Source organism: Eucalyptus grandis, chromosome 8, assembly GCF_016545825.1.
Source record: "Eucalyptus grandis isolate ANBG69807.140 chromosome 8, ASM1654582v1, whole genome shotgun sequence".
NCBI classification, from domain to species: Eukaryota; Viridiplantae; Streptophyta; class Magnoliopsida; order Myrtales; family Myrtaceae; genus Eucalyptus; species Eucalyptus grandis.
In genome coordinates, this window is record NC_052619.1 from 14128568 (window position 1) to 14144408 (window position 15841).

General features: G+C 39.3%; 1 protein-coding gene across 1 annotated transcript; it reads right to left on the reverse strand.

Moving 5' to 3' along the window:
* Window positions 1-3385: 3385 nt before the first annotated feature.
* LOC104416405 (receptor-like protein EIX2) lies at window positions 3386-8384 on the reverse strand. The gene is made up of 4 exons (XM_039299623.1): window positions 8218-8384; window positions 6221-6453; window positions 5904-6088; window positions 3386-5602 (listed from the first exon to the last, which is right to left on the reverse strand). Exons 1-4 carry the CDS (start codon window positions 8382-8384, stop codon window positions 3386-3388), a joined length of 2802 nt encoding a protein of 933 aa, XP_039155557.1.
* Between the last annotated feature and the right edge of the window lie 7457 nt (window positions 8385-15841).

Genomic DNA, 15841 nt, shown 5'->3' on the forward strand with positions numbered 1-15841 from the left:
TAAATGCTGCTCCTGAGACAGCTTGGTTGATCTTCCTGTTCTTTGACTGTAATTTTATGGAGCACCGTATGAGCAGTGGATCTGTGGATTCAAGAGAGCAATTTATCCTTCAGCATGCAGTCGGTGGAATGATAGAGAAAGGATGTAATGGACACCTTATTTAGAATGGCGATCACTAGAATGGCCTCTGATTATACTTCATCTACTTTCACACTGAATGTCAATTGTTAAGCATGTCCTGCAAAGACTACTGCCCTACCTGGTGAAACATAACCCTTATTAACACTGGACAATGACAGCGTAGATTGTCTCTGCGAGATCCTAAGATATCTTTATCAGAATGTGAAAGAAAGATTACATTCAAAGTAGTGTTAATGAAATCCACACAATCTTATGTTGTATATGTTGTACCCTACAGATTTGGAAGCTCCATTCGGAGATGGTTTGGGTATAGTCTCCCTGGTATTGCATTAGCAACTGATACTACTCGACTTCTTGCCATGTTTGGGTGATTTCAGGCCTGCATATTTTTAGAAATCCATCTGAGTTGATTCATTGTTTGTCAGAGGAAGATTGATGGGTCTATTTGCAGTCAATGGGATAGTTTCTGTTCGGTCTAGTCTTATAACATGCATACTTTTTCCGGTGTCTCAAAATTGAGGAAGGAAATCTGTCTTGGGAAAGAAGTATGGTGGGGGCACTGAGCCTCTAACAATTTCATGGCCCTATTTTGTATCCTTCACAAATTTGCCTCATCACGCAAGTAGCAGCAACAGCATAAACATGATTAAATGGAATTACCACGTATTTTCACATCAGTAACAAGCGAAACATCACGAATGTAACGATGCAAGGTACGGCTTGCTCGGACAAGCTTGAAACTAAAGATACTGAAGATAACAAACGTTGGCCACTACTTAAAAAGAGAAACAAGCCAACTATAAAGATGATTCTGCCAGAACAAGAAAGCCCTAGAACTAAGTGAGATCAGAGAACGGCTGGATCAATTGATGAGGTGGAGAAGAGGCCATTCTTCGTTCTTTATGCGCCTCTCAATCTCCTCTTCAACTGGCTCCCTTCTTTGCAACAATCACGTACCCCGTGTCTATTTTAGGATCCACAAAGCCGAAGCACGCGCGGCTCCCATTCTTCTTGAACACCAACTCTCCTGGCAACGGCTCCCCAAAGCCCAGTCGCAAACCTGACCATTATGACTATGTAGAACATCACCTTCCCCCATCTGTATCTTCTTCAGAATGAGCGATTTTTGGCACCTCGGCACTAGCGTAATTCTTTTGAAGAGCATCTCCGCAGCAGAGGATTGTCGGCATAGACCTAAGGATCATCCAGGGTCTGCCTTATGTTCCAGCTTGGAATTGGCCTTGTGAAGTTGTTGTGCGACGAGTAGAGTTTGCTTATGCTCTGTGGGACTCTGATCTTGACAGGTGATTATTCAAAAGATCAAGGGATTCAGATTAACTTTATATCTCCAATTCGAGTTTAAATGCCTCCATAGAGAAGGTCGTCCGATAAGTTCAAGCCTCGCAATACTGAGAACAAAGCAAGCTCTACAGGGATCGACCCAATCAATTTGGTGGTCGAGAGAAGGAAAAATAAATTTGACCGCAAGCTGTTGATCAAGCGTAGTGTAGTCAAGGTCAAACCCTTTCATGATCTGCTCCGCATGCTCTTGATTTCATGACCCTTGCCCAACATTTCAATTGAGAGACTGGAAAGGAAGTTGCACGTTTCTTTCGATTGATCTGGCTGCATATCTTTTGGATAATGCAAATTCTAACAGGATTTCGAGACTGCCTAATTCAGCCACTACTCAAGTCGTCGACATGGATTTTAAGTATGAACTCATATTCCTTCTACATAGTACGTCTACGGGTTGTTTAGACGAAGAAATGACGAATTACAGGAGGAAACAAATAAAATGTGGCACAAAATTAATGAACTCCCGCGAGCATCTTTTTCTGGTCGAAAGAAATGTTGTATTTATGTATTTTAATGGATCAATGAAAAAGAGCAAAAACGAGATACGTAGTTTCCGTTCATGTATCTCTTGAATTTGTGCATTTACTTAATTTATAGTTCATGTATCTCATTGACTTTTGTATCCATTTAATTCATGTATCTTCTAAATTCTTATATCTATTTAATTCATGATTCATGTACCACTTCCATACATGAAATCCAAAACTCTATAATAGATTCGAAATTCTTCATTCCAAAATCATCCGAAGAAGTGAAAAACTCCCACATCTCCTCTCTTCAAATTCTCTAAATGTGTCGGTTTCAAGAAATTTGATAAAGTTTGTTCTTATATTTTCTAATACCAAAAGGTTCGAGATGTTATATATTGGGAAGTGAAGTTCGTGAAGCTACTTAGTACTGTTGGCGGGAAATAATCGCCTTAAAGAGATTCAGTTAGTCATACCTCACCTCCAATTCTTATTTATTTTGTTATCACTTTCGCGAATTAATTTTCTGGTTATAATAGACAGTGTTACAAATTCTTCCCCAATACGTGTTCTTCTTCTTCTACTCCTCTCTAATTTTCCAACAAGAACACGCTCTTAAATCTTTCTGTTAACATCAATTGTTCGTCGAAGAATGATGCGACGGTAGGAAAATCATTTTCCGTACATGCATTACAATATGCGTTCTTGTGTACAAGAGACTAGTGAAAAATCCCTTGATGATCGAGCTAATAACTCCCAGGTAAAATGAATGTTCTCTCTGTTTGTGTAAATCAAGCAACTTCGAGGATTATACATGTTGATGTCATGGATTCTCATAATATTTTGGTGGACAATGCAGTTTATCAAGTCAATCGTACAGTATCTTTTTTCCTTGAAAAAAAGAAGAGAAAAAGTGCAATGCTTGCTGTAAGTTCATTCTCTGCTGCAAGAAAAAGCTGACTTTTGACCTTTCATCACATATCATTTAGCTGGAAATGTTCTCATTTCTAGCCTTACCCATTGTAGTACGTCTACGAGATGCATAGAGAAGAATCTAAACACCTTTCTAATTAAAGAGATCCGGAAATGATGAAGCTCGCAAGAGAAAAAGATGAAATGCGGTGCAAAATCGGGCGACATTCCAATGCCGTGAGTATCACTATGTTATTAAATTGTAACAGCATTTATTCTTGGAAACTCACATTGATGAAAAGTGTACCTACATGTAGTCATTCGCCATTCTGGGTTGGAGGAGAATTGATTTGATTACCTAGTCTAGCCTACATGAGTTAGACCATGAAAAGGAGTACTCAAGTGGCGACGATATAAAAGGGAAGAGGTCACACAGGCACAGGAAGTTCCATGCACCCAAAATGAATAACCAAAGGCAAGGGATAGGGCGGGGCATTGCTCATTACTTAAGTGCTGCTGGGCTGTCTCAGTCTCTTCAATTTAGCTACCTTCACCATTATAACCACATATGCCTTGTCTATTGCTTGATCCACAAAGCTGAAATATGCATGTCTCCGGTCCTTCTTGAAATGCAAAACTCCGAAAAAGCCCCAAAACCCAATTGCAAACCCAAGCATTACAACCAAATAGAACAACAGCTTAGACTTAGCCTCTTCACGTGTATCTTCAGGGTGAGAGATATTCGGTGCTTGAGGCGGCTCAGGACTAGGGCATTTTCTTATTAGAAGATCCCCACAGAGTAGAGGATTGTCAGCATAGATGGAAGGATCGTCAAGGGTTTGGATTTGATTGCCTTTTGGAATCTGCCCCATGAAGTTGTTGTGCGAAAGGTTGAGGTGGCTTAGAGATGTTAGCGCTGAAATACTCTCTGGAATTGTTCCTGAGAGGTGATTGTTGGAAAGATCAAGAGACTCGAGTGACTTAATGTCTCCAATGCCAATGGGAATGTCTCCAAAGAGAAGGTTGTGCGACAAGTTCAAACCATGCAATCCCACGAGGAAAGTAAGTTCTTCGGGGATCGGCCCGATCAAGTTGTTGCTCGAGAGATCCAAATTGACCACAAGTTGCAGAGTAGTTTTGGTGTATTCATTATATCTTCCCTTCATGATCTCAACCACATGCTCTCGATGCCAATCTAGATGAGATAGATTGTCTTGATTGAAGTTTCTCATGCCACTGATATAGCCAAGACAACGTGGGATGGTCCCATTAAAATTGTTCACTGCCATATCCAGAATTTGCAATCCTGAGAGTGAGCAAAGTTGCGGAGGGATGCTGCCAGTAAAACTATTCTCTCGTAGCCTTAGGATCATCAAGAGCAAAAAGCTTTCACTGAACCATGTCGGGATGCTTCCAAAGAAGTTATTCTCTCCAAGATCTAAAATTACCAGGCTTGTGCAATTACCCAAAGCCGGAGGAAGCTTCCCATTGAGACGGTTTCCATTCAAGTGCAAGGTTGAAAGTTGATATAAGGATCCAATTGAGCTCGGGATAACTCCAGATAGCTTATTGAACGACAAAGTCAAGTGAGATAATTTAGAACCCTTCCAACAGTTAGGAATACTCCCGGATAGCTCATTACCACCAAGATTCAAATCAGACAACTCCGACATGTCACATAAGGATGATGGTATCGTGCCATTGAAATGGTTATCATTGAGATACAAAGTATCTAGATACATCTCACCGATATGGGCTGGAAGAGGTCCAGAGATCGAGTTTTGGGAGAGATCTAAAATGGCACAGTCAGAAGATATGTTGGGCAACGGTCCAGTAATCTGATTGAACGAGAGATTGAATTGGCTGAATGTCATGTTGCCTAACCATTTAGGCAAAGCCCCAAAAATTGAGGCATTTGAGAGATATGCATCGCTAACTTCCACTTGTGTCTGCATCCATTGGGGAAATGTGCTTCCGAATATACATGAATCCATCTGAACGAATTTAAGTTGAAAAGGGGGTATCCAGCTATGTTCTGCCTTAAAAGTCAAGTTGTCATTGTTACTGATATCTAAATACTTCAGCTTGGACATATTAGAAAAGTGGGTTTCCGAAATCGCTCCTCCCAGAGAATTGCTAAAAAGATAAAGAACCGAAAGTCGGGAAAGTTCTCCAAGACTATCGGGTATGGTGCCGCTCAAATGATTGTGGTAAAGACGCAAGTCTTGTAAAGCCCGTAGTTGGCCCAACGATGATGGAATGGTCCCGTTCAATTGATTGTAGGAAAGATCTACCATTACCAATTTTGGCAATGCTCCAATGATTTCTGGAATTGGACCCGAGAAGTTGTTGTAGCCAAGCCACAAAATTCTCAAGAGTGTAAAGTGCACCAACCAGTTTGGCAAAGCACCTCTAAAAGAATTACTACGTAGGATTAGACTCTCTAGGTTGTTCTCTATGAACCCTGACGAAATCCCTTGGGACATTGAAATATCATCTCCAATTAGGTTATAACCCAGTTGCAATGATTTGAGGTCCTTTTTGTTCTTCAAGAATAAGAATAAGCCTCCTTCTATGCTGAGAAAATGGTTTCCCTCAAGATTGACATCAACAAGCCTTGTGAACTTGTCAAACCACACAGAATCGAAGAGTCGAGAGAGTTCCATGAGAGATCGAGATGCTGGAGAGAAGTCATGTTCGGGATATAACATTTGCGATGGTACCTTTGAGGAAATTATATGAAAGATCAAGGTATTGGAGATGAACAAGGCCTGGAAACTTGTCAAACCACATGGGGATTGAAGAGTTGACAGAGTTCAAAGAAAGATCAAGGTACTCGAGAGAAGTCATGTTATAAAATACATCATTTGGGATGGGACCTCCGAGTCTATTTCTTGAAAGATCAAGGGATTGAAGATGAACCAGAGAAGTGGAGTTGCCCAAGTGAATAGAAGAAAGATGAAAATTGTGAAGACCGCAAGCTGATATGCCCAAATGTGATAAAGATGGGAGCGTGCTGATTACCTGCATTAGGTCTCTTGCTCTGGCAATTTTTAAGCCACTAATGTCGAGGTAATTTAGTGATCGAAGATAAGAAACCCATTGGATATCATCAATGACCAAATCTCCGTCATCATCATGAAGATGAAGGACTTGCAACTCGGTGAGGTTTCCCAATTGTTGAGGAACCGTTCCATGAAAGCTACCCACTGACAAATCAAGGTGCCTCAATTGTTTCATCGAACCAAGGAATTTGGGTATTCTCCCATGTTCAAAATAGATCCCACTTAAGTCCAAGTAAGTTAAGCATCTCAAGTTGAGTAAAGAGGAGTTCAACTCACCAGACATGGAGAACTTTTGCTCCGTGGGACTAACAATACTTCCATTTGTGTCTCTTACAGTATGACGTACAAGTTGGAGCTTAATGACATGGCCATTATCACAAGTGATCCCTTGCCAGTTGCAGCAATCTTCACCTTTCCAAGAAGAAAGCAAGCCATAGTGGTCTAAGAGGCTTTGTCTAAGTTGAAGCAGAGCCTCTCTTTCTTGCTTTATGCAAATGGATGTTGAATTTCTACAGAAACATACACACGAATTATCTAAAAGAAGCAAAAGGGTTATTAGTGCAAGCACCTGAGGACAATAACTCCCCATGAGCAATAAGGAAGAGAATAAATCTATGCTTTAGAGAGTGGGTTTGAGGGTTCTGTAATCAAATCCAAATCACTTATATAGCAAGGCATGGAGAGATTTTACTTGAGAATAAATGTCCCAGCGCCAGACACGGACCATGTTAAGTCTTCCGGCCCATGTCATTAGTCATACAAGGTCGTTTCTCAGTCTACATGCGTAACTATCAATATACCGTCTATTTCACGTTATATTTTATTCACTTACAGACTTTGAAATAAAAGTCTTAATTGGAGTATCACAGTCGCTACAAAAGATAGCAACTCAGTTGAACAAATGAACATTGAAAACACCACAAAATTTTATTACCTTGGTAAAAGAGATCCAAGAGAGAGTATATAACTTGAGCTCATTTACAACCTATTTTGACTCACATTCATTCAAAAGTTTAAATCACTAAATTACGGCTTATTAAGTATTATCAATTGTTTCTCTGAGCTTTATAAATTCATTGCAAGACTTTTTTTCTTTTCACATCTTTCACAAGCATCTATTGCAAATAGAATTTATAATTGAATGTATGGGTGTGTTCCCATCTCATAGGATATTATGCACACTTATGATGTATGTGCCGTGTGAAAGATGGACGCATGCATCCAGCGTATCTAATAAGTTTAGGGAATCTAATCATCACCTTGATTTCCAATTACAATTGAAAGTTTACACGTTTCTTTCAATTAAAGTTTGTGAAATTGAAAATCGAGGAATAACTCCAAGCAACGGCTAAAATCAACTTCTCTTACGCTCCGTTCATTTCGCGGAAAATGTAGCATTTCTGGAAAATATTTTCTAGGAAGTCATTTTTCAAGAAAATATAATTATTTTATGGTGTTCGGATAAAACCTGAAAATGAAATGGAAAATATTTTCCTTCATATACCCTTTTTCATTTATTTTATTTTTTAAAATGGATTTTTCTTATTTTTTCAAAATTCATTTTTAATTATTTTTAATGTTTAAAATCTATATTATTTTTTCTTTATTTTCCATCTCCTTTGGCCGGTCGCCGCCATGACGATGGCCCGCGACCGGCCACCGGCGAGCCTCGAGCTCACCGCAAGCATGAGACTTGCTGCTCACTAGATTGGCGAGTGCAAGCATTGAGCTCGAGGCTCGCCATATCGACAAGCGCGAGCTTGAGATTGATGAGCTTGAGGTTTGCTCGGCGACACCACGACGGCCTGACGACTAGCCCAAGAAAGAAGAAGATGGGAAACAAAGAAAAGAAAAAGAAAAAGAAAAAAAAAGAAATAGAAAAGAAAAAGGAAATTAAAAATAATTTGAATTAAAAAGAAAAAGAAAATTAAAAATCATTCCTATAAAAAATGAAAAGGAGAAGAAGAAAGGGGAGAATGAAGTGAAGGTTTGTAGAAGTGTGAAATAAAAGAGATTCAAGTGAGGAAAATGTTTTCCACTTTTCAAAAGTGAAACCATTTTCCCTTAATTTTAGAAGACTTTTTCCTTTCATGGAAAACATTTTTCTCAATGAATTCATTTTCTATAAAACAAGCGATAGAAAATTCGGAAAACATTTTCCCAAAATTATTTTCCATTTTAAACGGAGCCTTAGTCACATCATTGTGGAAAACCCGCAAGACCCGCAAGCACCAAGTCTAAGTCTGCAGGTCCACGTTCTTATCCTACCATACCGTTCTACAAGTAGTTCTGGTTGAGCAATTAGTCTCCCAAAACCCAGTACAAGACTGACAAAAGTCAAGTCCTCACCTATCAAACACCGGTCTGAGCGGCTTCCGCCCTTCAAGCCAGAACCTTTGCCTGTCTTTATGCTCTTCACCACTTTGCCAATTGACCTCATTTTCCATTTGACGGTTAAGTTAAAAACCATTTCTTTACCACCGAAAAGAAAATGGATAGAATCAGGTAAACGAAGAGACATTCGGTTTTAACAAAAAGATATTGAATCTAGAAATATGGGAAGACCTTTTTGAAGAACGTATGAGAGAGAAAATCACTAAATGGGATTAATATTAGTGAATTAGTCCCTCGAAAGTCACAAAAATTTCAAATAATTTTGGTTGATGAGAGAGCTTGAAGTCGGGCCAATTCAACACATAAAGAGTTTCAGAAAAATTTTAAGGGCCAAAATCATGGGAAACGACTTTGTCATGCACATTTTGAGTGTCAACTGTAACATAGAAAAACACAAACCTCTTTTGATTGACAGTCCCTAACGTGGTTTAATATTGACCTGAAAAATTCGAACTTAGGATTTTCAGTTTTTCAGTTCTAGAATTACTACCAACTATTCTAAAAGTTTAAGTTATTAGATAAAATCATGCTTTATTCTAATGCTCTCTCTGTGTTAGTCAAGTAACTTCTAGGATAATACATGTATCATTCTCCGTGAATTTGTAGGAGGAAAAAATCGACTCTTGATCTTACATCAATTTCATTCAACTGGTAATGTTCATATCACTAGCCTTCCGCATATGGTAGCCAAGAACTTTCGAATTCTAACAAGAAACATCAAGCACTTCCAACCAACTATCCATTATGAATTCCCAAGCTTCTAGTATTTTGCAATCGCTTCAACAGTTCTGCATCAAGTACAAAGATTGACATCAACCGTGTCATCTTATAATGATCGTGAACATCTTGTTAAATCATCACTGAGCGTTTTCACATTGCTTCTTGTTGTTTAGAAGGTGCCCTTGGCAGGGGGGTGCATTAGACAATAAGCTCTTAAACAGAGCATTTGCTCGAGATGGGAGAGACATCGGCACTCCATGTCCCGAGCCCAGTTAAGGCAACCAAAATCAATCCTTCATATACCTCAATCGAATCTGTAATCTGATTAACCAAAGAGCCTAGTTTTAAAGCTTTTCTTTAACTTGATTTGAATAGCGCTTACTAGATTGTTATGGTCCCGAGGAACCATTTATCTTGTGCTTTCAACTTTGGTGCTGCAATGTTGCGTCGGGTTGTTGACGACGGAACAGCTGCATCCATTGTCCTACTATTCAAGAGAAGACAATAATCCATGAAAGATAACACTCTGCACCACTTCTCAAGAGAAGACAACGATTCATGGATTAGAAGAAATATTCATTTCCACGTATAAATGTGCACTACTCTTACCAATTAATTCCATCATAGGTATATATCTCCAGTCTATCCTGCCCGTGATTCCAAAAGTACTCATACATTCCTGGATCAAAATTTAGTTTAATTCAGAAATGAAGAGAATCTGCTTCGACCGGAGATTCCATGTCAATCATCTCACCAAGAATCCCTTCATATTGATAATTGGTTGGGTGATGCCATTGTTCTGATTTACTGTTATTCAAGCGAGTTGAGAAGCATAATGGCCTCAAACAAAGGTCAACATTGAACTTGTGAGCCACATAAACCGCACCGTATAAGCCGGTTCATTAAGACAATTGTGACAAAACACAAGTTCCTGCACAACTCTCTCCGGCTAGATAAAACTCTCCGTACTTAAATTTGGGGAAGACTTGCAAGCCATTTATTTAGAAATGCATAACTGTTCATGGCTGAGATCGGAACAAACGGGACATCAATTAATCTTTTGAAAGAAATGTATCAGGAAGAGATAAAAGTGAACCGTGAAAACAATATGAAGAGATAAAGCGAGTCGAAAGTCCCGACCTGTGCTATGATCTCCATCAGGCTGAACAACACTGCAGATGGAAATTCCAATACAGAAAGGGGAATCAAGGAAGAGCAAATTTACCTCTGCGACAAAACAACAAGATGATATGATGCCGTGATGTCCATGAGTTTGAAAGAAGTAACACTCATTACAACTTTCATCTATTCAAATAGGACAACTAAATGAACCATTGAGCTCCCCACATGGAAAAAATGTTCGTTACTTTGGATTCTAAAGACCGTATTGGCAATGTCATATAATATCATAAATTAACATTACCAAACCATACCCAGCACATATACTAGTACATACACTAGTTCTACCATTATTTACGATTCTCATCACATTCAACGGAGTTTTCACAGAGAGAGAGAGAGAGAGAGAGAAAGAGAGAGAGAGAGAGAGAGAAGCAAACCAGAATGGTCTTGGATTTGAATTTTCCCTTGTCAACAAACCAAATAGTTCTTCACCCATACTAACAACCATTCACGTCATTCAATAGACTGAGTACTAGTACATATTTACTACATCAAGAATTGCTTAAATAGAATTTACCAGTGTTCCATGAGGATTGTCTCTTAGAAAGTTCCCCGTGCGGCAGGACCTGAAAAGGCCCAATCTCTTGAAAACCTCCGTACAGAGCAACCGGGTCCTCCGTTGAGCCATTTGAGAAGAGGTTTAGGCTCTGCATCTGATGATGCTTCAGTTAACTAATAGAACAGCTTCTTCTTTTTCATTTATCTGACGTATCCCGAATACTGAGCAAAACTTTCTCCTTAGATTGTGCAGGTAGTGTCTTAAGTAGATGAGGTCTTGCAGGGATGAACGACGTCAATAAAGTTTATAAGAACAGGTGAAAAGTGTTTGATGATGTGGGTTTTTTTTTTTCCCATCTTTCGGTCATGTTTTGGTCGGTTTTTAATGTTAGTAGAATCCTTTTCTCTCTGTTCTTGTGTGTGTGTATATATAAATGCTCTTCTGTGTCAACTAATTAAACTGAAGAGACAAGATGATCGCATGGCTTTGTGCAATTGATAGTAATCTGTTGCTATAACAACGCTTCCTGCATCTTACATTGTTTTAGCAATGTTACCAGCTTTCCGAGGTGAAAGCACAAGGGATGCCCGAATTATGTTTGTGGGGGTTAAGGGCCAAAGAGGCTTACGATTGATGAAGTAAATATTATCTGTTGCAAAATCTGTTGCTATTAGCATTTATCAAATTCAAAATGGATTTGGTCACAAAGACCTCAGACTCCTTGCTGCTTGGCCTGTCGTAGATATCTGCTTCACTGCTTCTACTCTTTTTCCTATTTAAAGAGCAGCCCTTTGTCTTTTTCACTTCGAGAATAATTTGCATATAACAATTGATAATTGTAAATGGAGCATCTCTTTACAAAGGGTGGCATAATAATTAACATGCAGAGATTAATTTGTTGGGAGAACTCCTTATGGTATCATGATGATTACAAAATTATCCTTATTCTCATATTCATTTGATAATTACAGTTTTTATTTTTTTTTTTTTTTTATGATGAAATTGTGATAACATCAACAAGACTTTGATTAAGATTGTTGGTCTTCGAAGGAAAGATGTTTACGAAGATGAGGACCTTGATGAGAGGAGAACAAGTCCGATGGAATGAGGTGCTCATAGACTTCGAAGTGCTATAATCAGGTGGACATCTTAGTAAAGTGTTTCGGTGTTGATATGTTCAGGAAGATCCGTAGATAGCTGATGCAAGAAATATCTTGGACAGCACCATCGAATCGTAGATAAAGGCATATGCTATTATCAGGTGACAAGGAGCATCGTGTTATGCAACTATCAAATCCTAGAAGATACTGGTCACTCATTGATCTCCAGATGACAGTTGAACGGGAAGGAAGTAGCCGTTAACAAGGCTTGGAATCCAAGGCAAGAGGACCGGAGATAAGTTAGAACAGCTCTGCAAGTTTTGGTCAACAATTAGAGGAACATTTGATGTAATAGTAGAAGCAAACTTCATATTGGGAAACCAAGCTTTTGCCGGTAAGAACTGATTGTCCGGGTGGCCTAAATCTTAGTGATTGCTCCAATCAACTCCCAACGGCTCTGAACTTGTCACACCCCAAAACTACAAAGAATGGGAATGACACGGCCATCCTTCCACGCAAATGTCGCAGTCTCAAACACAACCAACAACTTGATATCAACTTATATATATCTCAAACCATATATATACATATATGATAAACCAACAAATTGGTTGCAATATTAGAGTTTCTATAATCCACCAAAAAGAGATATACATTTATAACTCATACAATTCAACCACTAGCAAGGATCATGTGCACCACCTCCTTAAATCATACAAAAAAAGAAAAAAGAAAAAAATAGAACTCCCCAAAAGTTTCCCACCGACAATGCTCTCATTCTATTTGCCGCTAACCGAGGAATTTGAAAAGATTAAAGGAGGAGTGGAATGAGCAACAACAGCTTAGTGAGTAGTATATATCTTCTAAGTAAATCGAACAACCACTATGCATGTATACAAAGCAATACCAAACTTCATAATGTCAACTTAATATATAAAATATATATCAAATCTTATAGGAGTTATTTCTTACTAAGGGGCTGTTTGGTTGGGTATTCCCAAGGGGCTTTGGGCTTTGGGCCCCTAAAGCCCCTTAGGGAAAATTTTTGGTGTTTGGCAATGTTTTTTAATGCTCTTTTGCCCAAATATGAGCATTCCGAATGCTCAATGCTGAAAGCTAGGGAGGGGCAGCATTGAGCATTCGGCATTTGGGAAAGGCCACACCTATTGTTCATCTTTCTCTTTCCCCATCGTCGTTTTCTTCTTCTTCCCGGCCACTTAGCTTCTCCGGCAGGCACCACCGCTGTTGCCGCTTGAGGGTTGTGTGTCGCCGTGACCATCGTTTGGGGGTGGCGCGTTACGAAATCGCACGTTGATTCTAGAAAATAACGCTCGCAAACAATTCACCGACAAAATATAGTAATAAAAGAACATAATCGATGAACACGCCAGAAAATTTGTTATTGAAGTTCACCCAAACCCGGGTTACGTCTCCGCAGAGGCACTCGCGAATCCACTAGACTTTGAAAAAGTTGGAATACAACAATGATCTTCTCTCAAGATCAGGGCACAAAGAGATTGAGAACCCTCATCAAGAAAAAACTCACTTTTTTCTTCTCTCTTTTTCTTGCTTCTCTATTTCCTTTTTCAGCATCTTGACGGCTAGGGTTTTTCTATTGCTAATATAAAGATACCACTTCTTATCTAAAAGGAAATCTAATAGAAAAGACAAAAAAAAACCCCTAAAAACAAATATTTGGCTTCATCTATAACAATCTCCCACTTGAAGACAAATACACCCAAGTGTCACGAGCCGATCGATTGGGATCGTGACCGCGCGGCGACTTGGGCACTTTAGGATCGGATTGGATCGCCAAGCACCTAAGCCAAGCCTTACGCCGAACGCTCACTCGCTTGCCTTACCCGGATCATAGAGAGAGAAAGAATCTAGAGAGAAGAGCTTTGGAAAGAAGACTTGCTTTGTATTGCGGAAGTAGTGGATGTCTACAAATGAAGGAGGACACCTTTTATAGTTGAGGGCCTCAGATTACATCCATTGATCTAGAATTCTATTGGTGGACGAGTCGCACCGCCTCAACTACCGACATAATGTCAACTACCATCTACCGACATAAATAAAAGGAACAGGCTCCCCGTAATATGACTCAATGACGGTTTCGTCCGCCCTTGCAATCTTCAAAGAGAAGGCTTGGTGGGAATCCGAGTGAGAGCAGGAGGTCCACGGGCAAGTCGGGGTCGACTCTGGGGAACCTCTCAGGTCGTCCATCTTTCGGCCCATGACACAAGCACCAAGCAACTTTGCATCCATCTTCTTCAAGAAATAGTAGTTGAAAAAACTTATGCCTCTCGCGATACTCCTCATCAATCAACATGGAGTAATACCAATGGTAATAGTACGAAAATATGCTTCTCTCGTCTACTACCTTGGTCATCATGTCGCTTGGATTCTTCGAGCCATCAATCTTCCGTAACTTTAACTCATTATCTTTTAATGCTAACTTGATAAAGTGATAACGCTTCTTAATATGTCTAGTCCTTGAGTGATAAGTTGCATTCTTTGCTAAGTACACTGCACTTTGACTATCACTCCAAAATGTACTGATTGACTGTTTTCGATGTAACTCCTCCATATAATTTTGTAACCACATGATTTCCTTGGAGGCTTCTGTAATTGCTACATATTCTGTCTCTGTCATCGATAAAGCCACTACTTTTTGTAGTTGAGATACCCAACTCACTGTTGTATCTACAACTGTAAAGACATATCCAGTGGTACTCTTACCACTATCTCGATCACCCGAATAATCTGTATCTACATAACTCTGCAACTCTAGAGATGTACCACAATAACAAAGTGAGTAATTGGAAGTACCTGCTAGATATCTCAATATCCATTTTACTGCATTCCAATGCTCTCTGTCTAGGTTCTGCATATATCGACTCACAACTCCCACCGCATGTGCAATGTCCGGTCTCGTGCTCACCATGGCATACATCAAACTCCCAACCGCCGATGCATATGAAACTACCGCCATCTCATCTTTCAAAGCCTGAGTGCTTGGACACATATCCTTAGAAAGTTTGAAGTGACTCACTAGAAGAGTTGCAACCGGTTTTGCCTTGTCCATGTCAAATCTCTTTAACACCTTGTTCACATAGTCTTCTTGCGACAACCATAATATCTTATTTTTCATGTCCCTAATGATTTTCATGCCTAAAATATTCTTGGCTTCTCCCAAGTCTTTTATAGCAAACTGTGATGATAACATCTTTTTCACTTCTACGATTCTCTTCATATTGGAACTAGCCACCAACATATCATCCACATATAAAGATAGATACACAATGTCACCATCATCATATTTGCAAAAATAAACACAAGAATCGACTCACAATGTGCAAATCCTTTTCTTGCATGAAACCATCAAATTTTAGGTACCATTGCCGCGGAGCTTGTTTCAAGCCATACAAGCTTTTCTTCAAGCAACTTACCATGTGCTCCTTACCTTTGACTTCAAAACCTTTAGGTTGTACCATGTATAGTTCTTCATCTAAGTCACCGTGTAAAAACGTTGTTTTTACGTCTAACTGCTCAAGATAAAGATCCTCCATTGCAACTATACTCAGTAGAACTCTAATTGATATCATTTTCACTACAGGTGAAAAAATCTCGGAGTAGTTGATCCCTTCTTTTGAGAAAATCCTTTGACTACAAGTCTCGTCTTGTATCTAATACTACCATATGCTTCATTCTTAATCCTATACACCCATTTGTTTAATAAAGCTTTTTTTACGTGGGCAACTTGGTCAACTCCCAAGTTTTGTTCTCAAGTAACAAGTTCATCTCGTCTTTCATAGCACACTCCCACCGCAAGTTAGACGTGTCCGCTTTGCCTCATCTCCGATTCTCTCGAATTTGTATATAAGACATGGCTCAGAACAGTATTAGCTGATGAATCAAAAATTACCTTTGGCTTTCTCACACGTGTAGACCTTCTCAAGACAGGTACTTCAGGGTCATTCATTTGCTCCGAATCACTAC

Excerpts from the sequence above, each read along its gene's own strand:
- LOC104416405 (XM_039299623.1), bottom strand. The coding sequence starts at position 8,384 with ATGAGGTCAATTGGCAAAGTGGTGAAGAGCATAAAGACAGGCAAAGGT. Across the intron at positions 6,454-8,217 it reads CCAGAACTACTTGTAGAACG|AAATTCAACATCCATTTGCA; the intron begins GTATGGTAGGAT and ends ATGTTTCTGTAG. Across the intron at positions 5,603-5,903 it reads GAGCAAGAGACCTAATGCAG|GTACCATCGCAAATGTTATA; the intron begins GTAATCAGCACG and ends ATTTCCTCAAAG.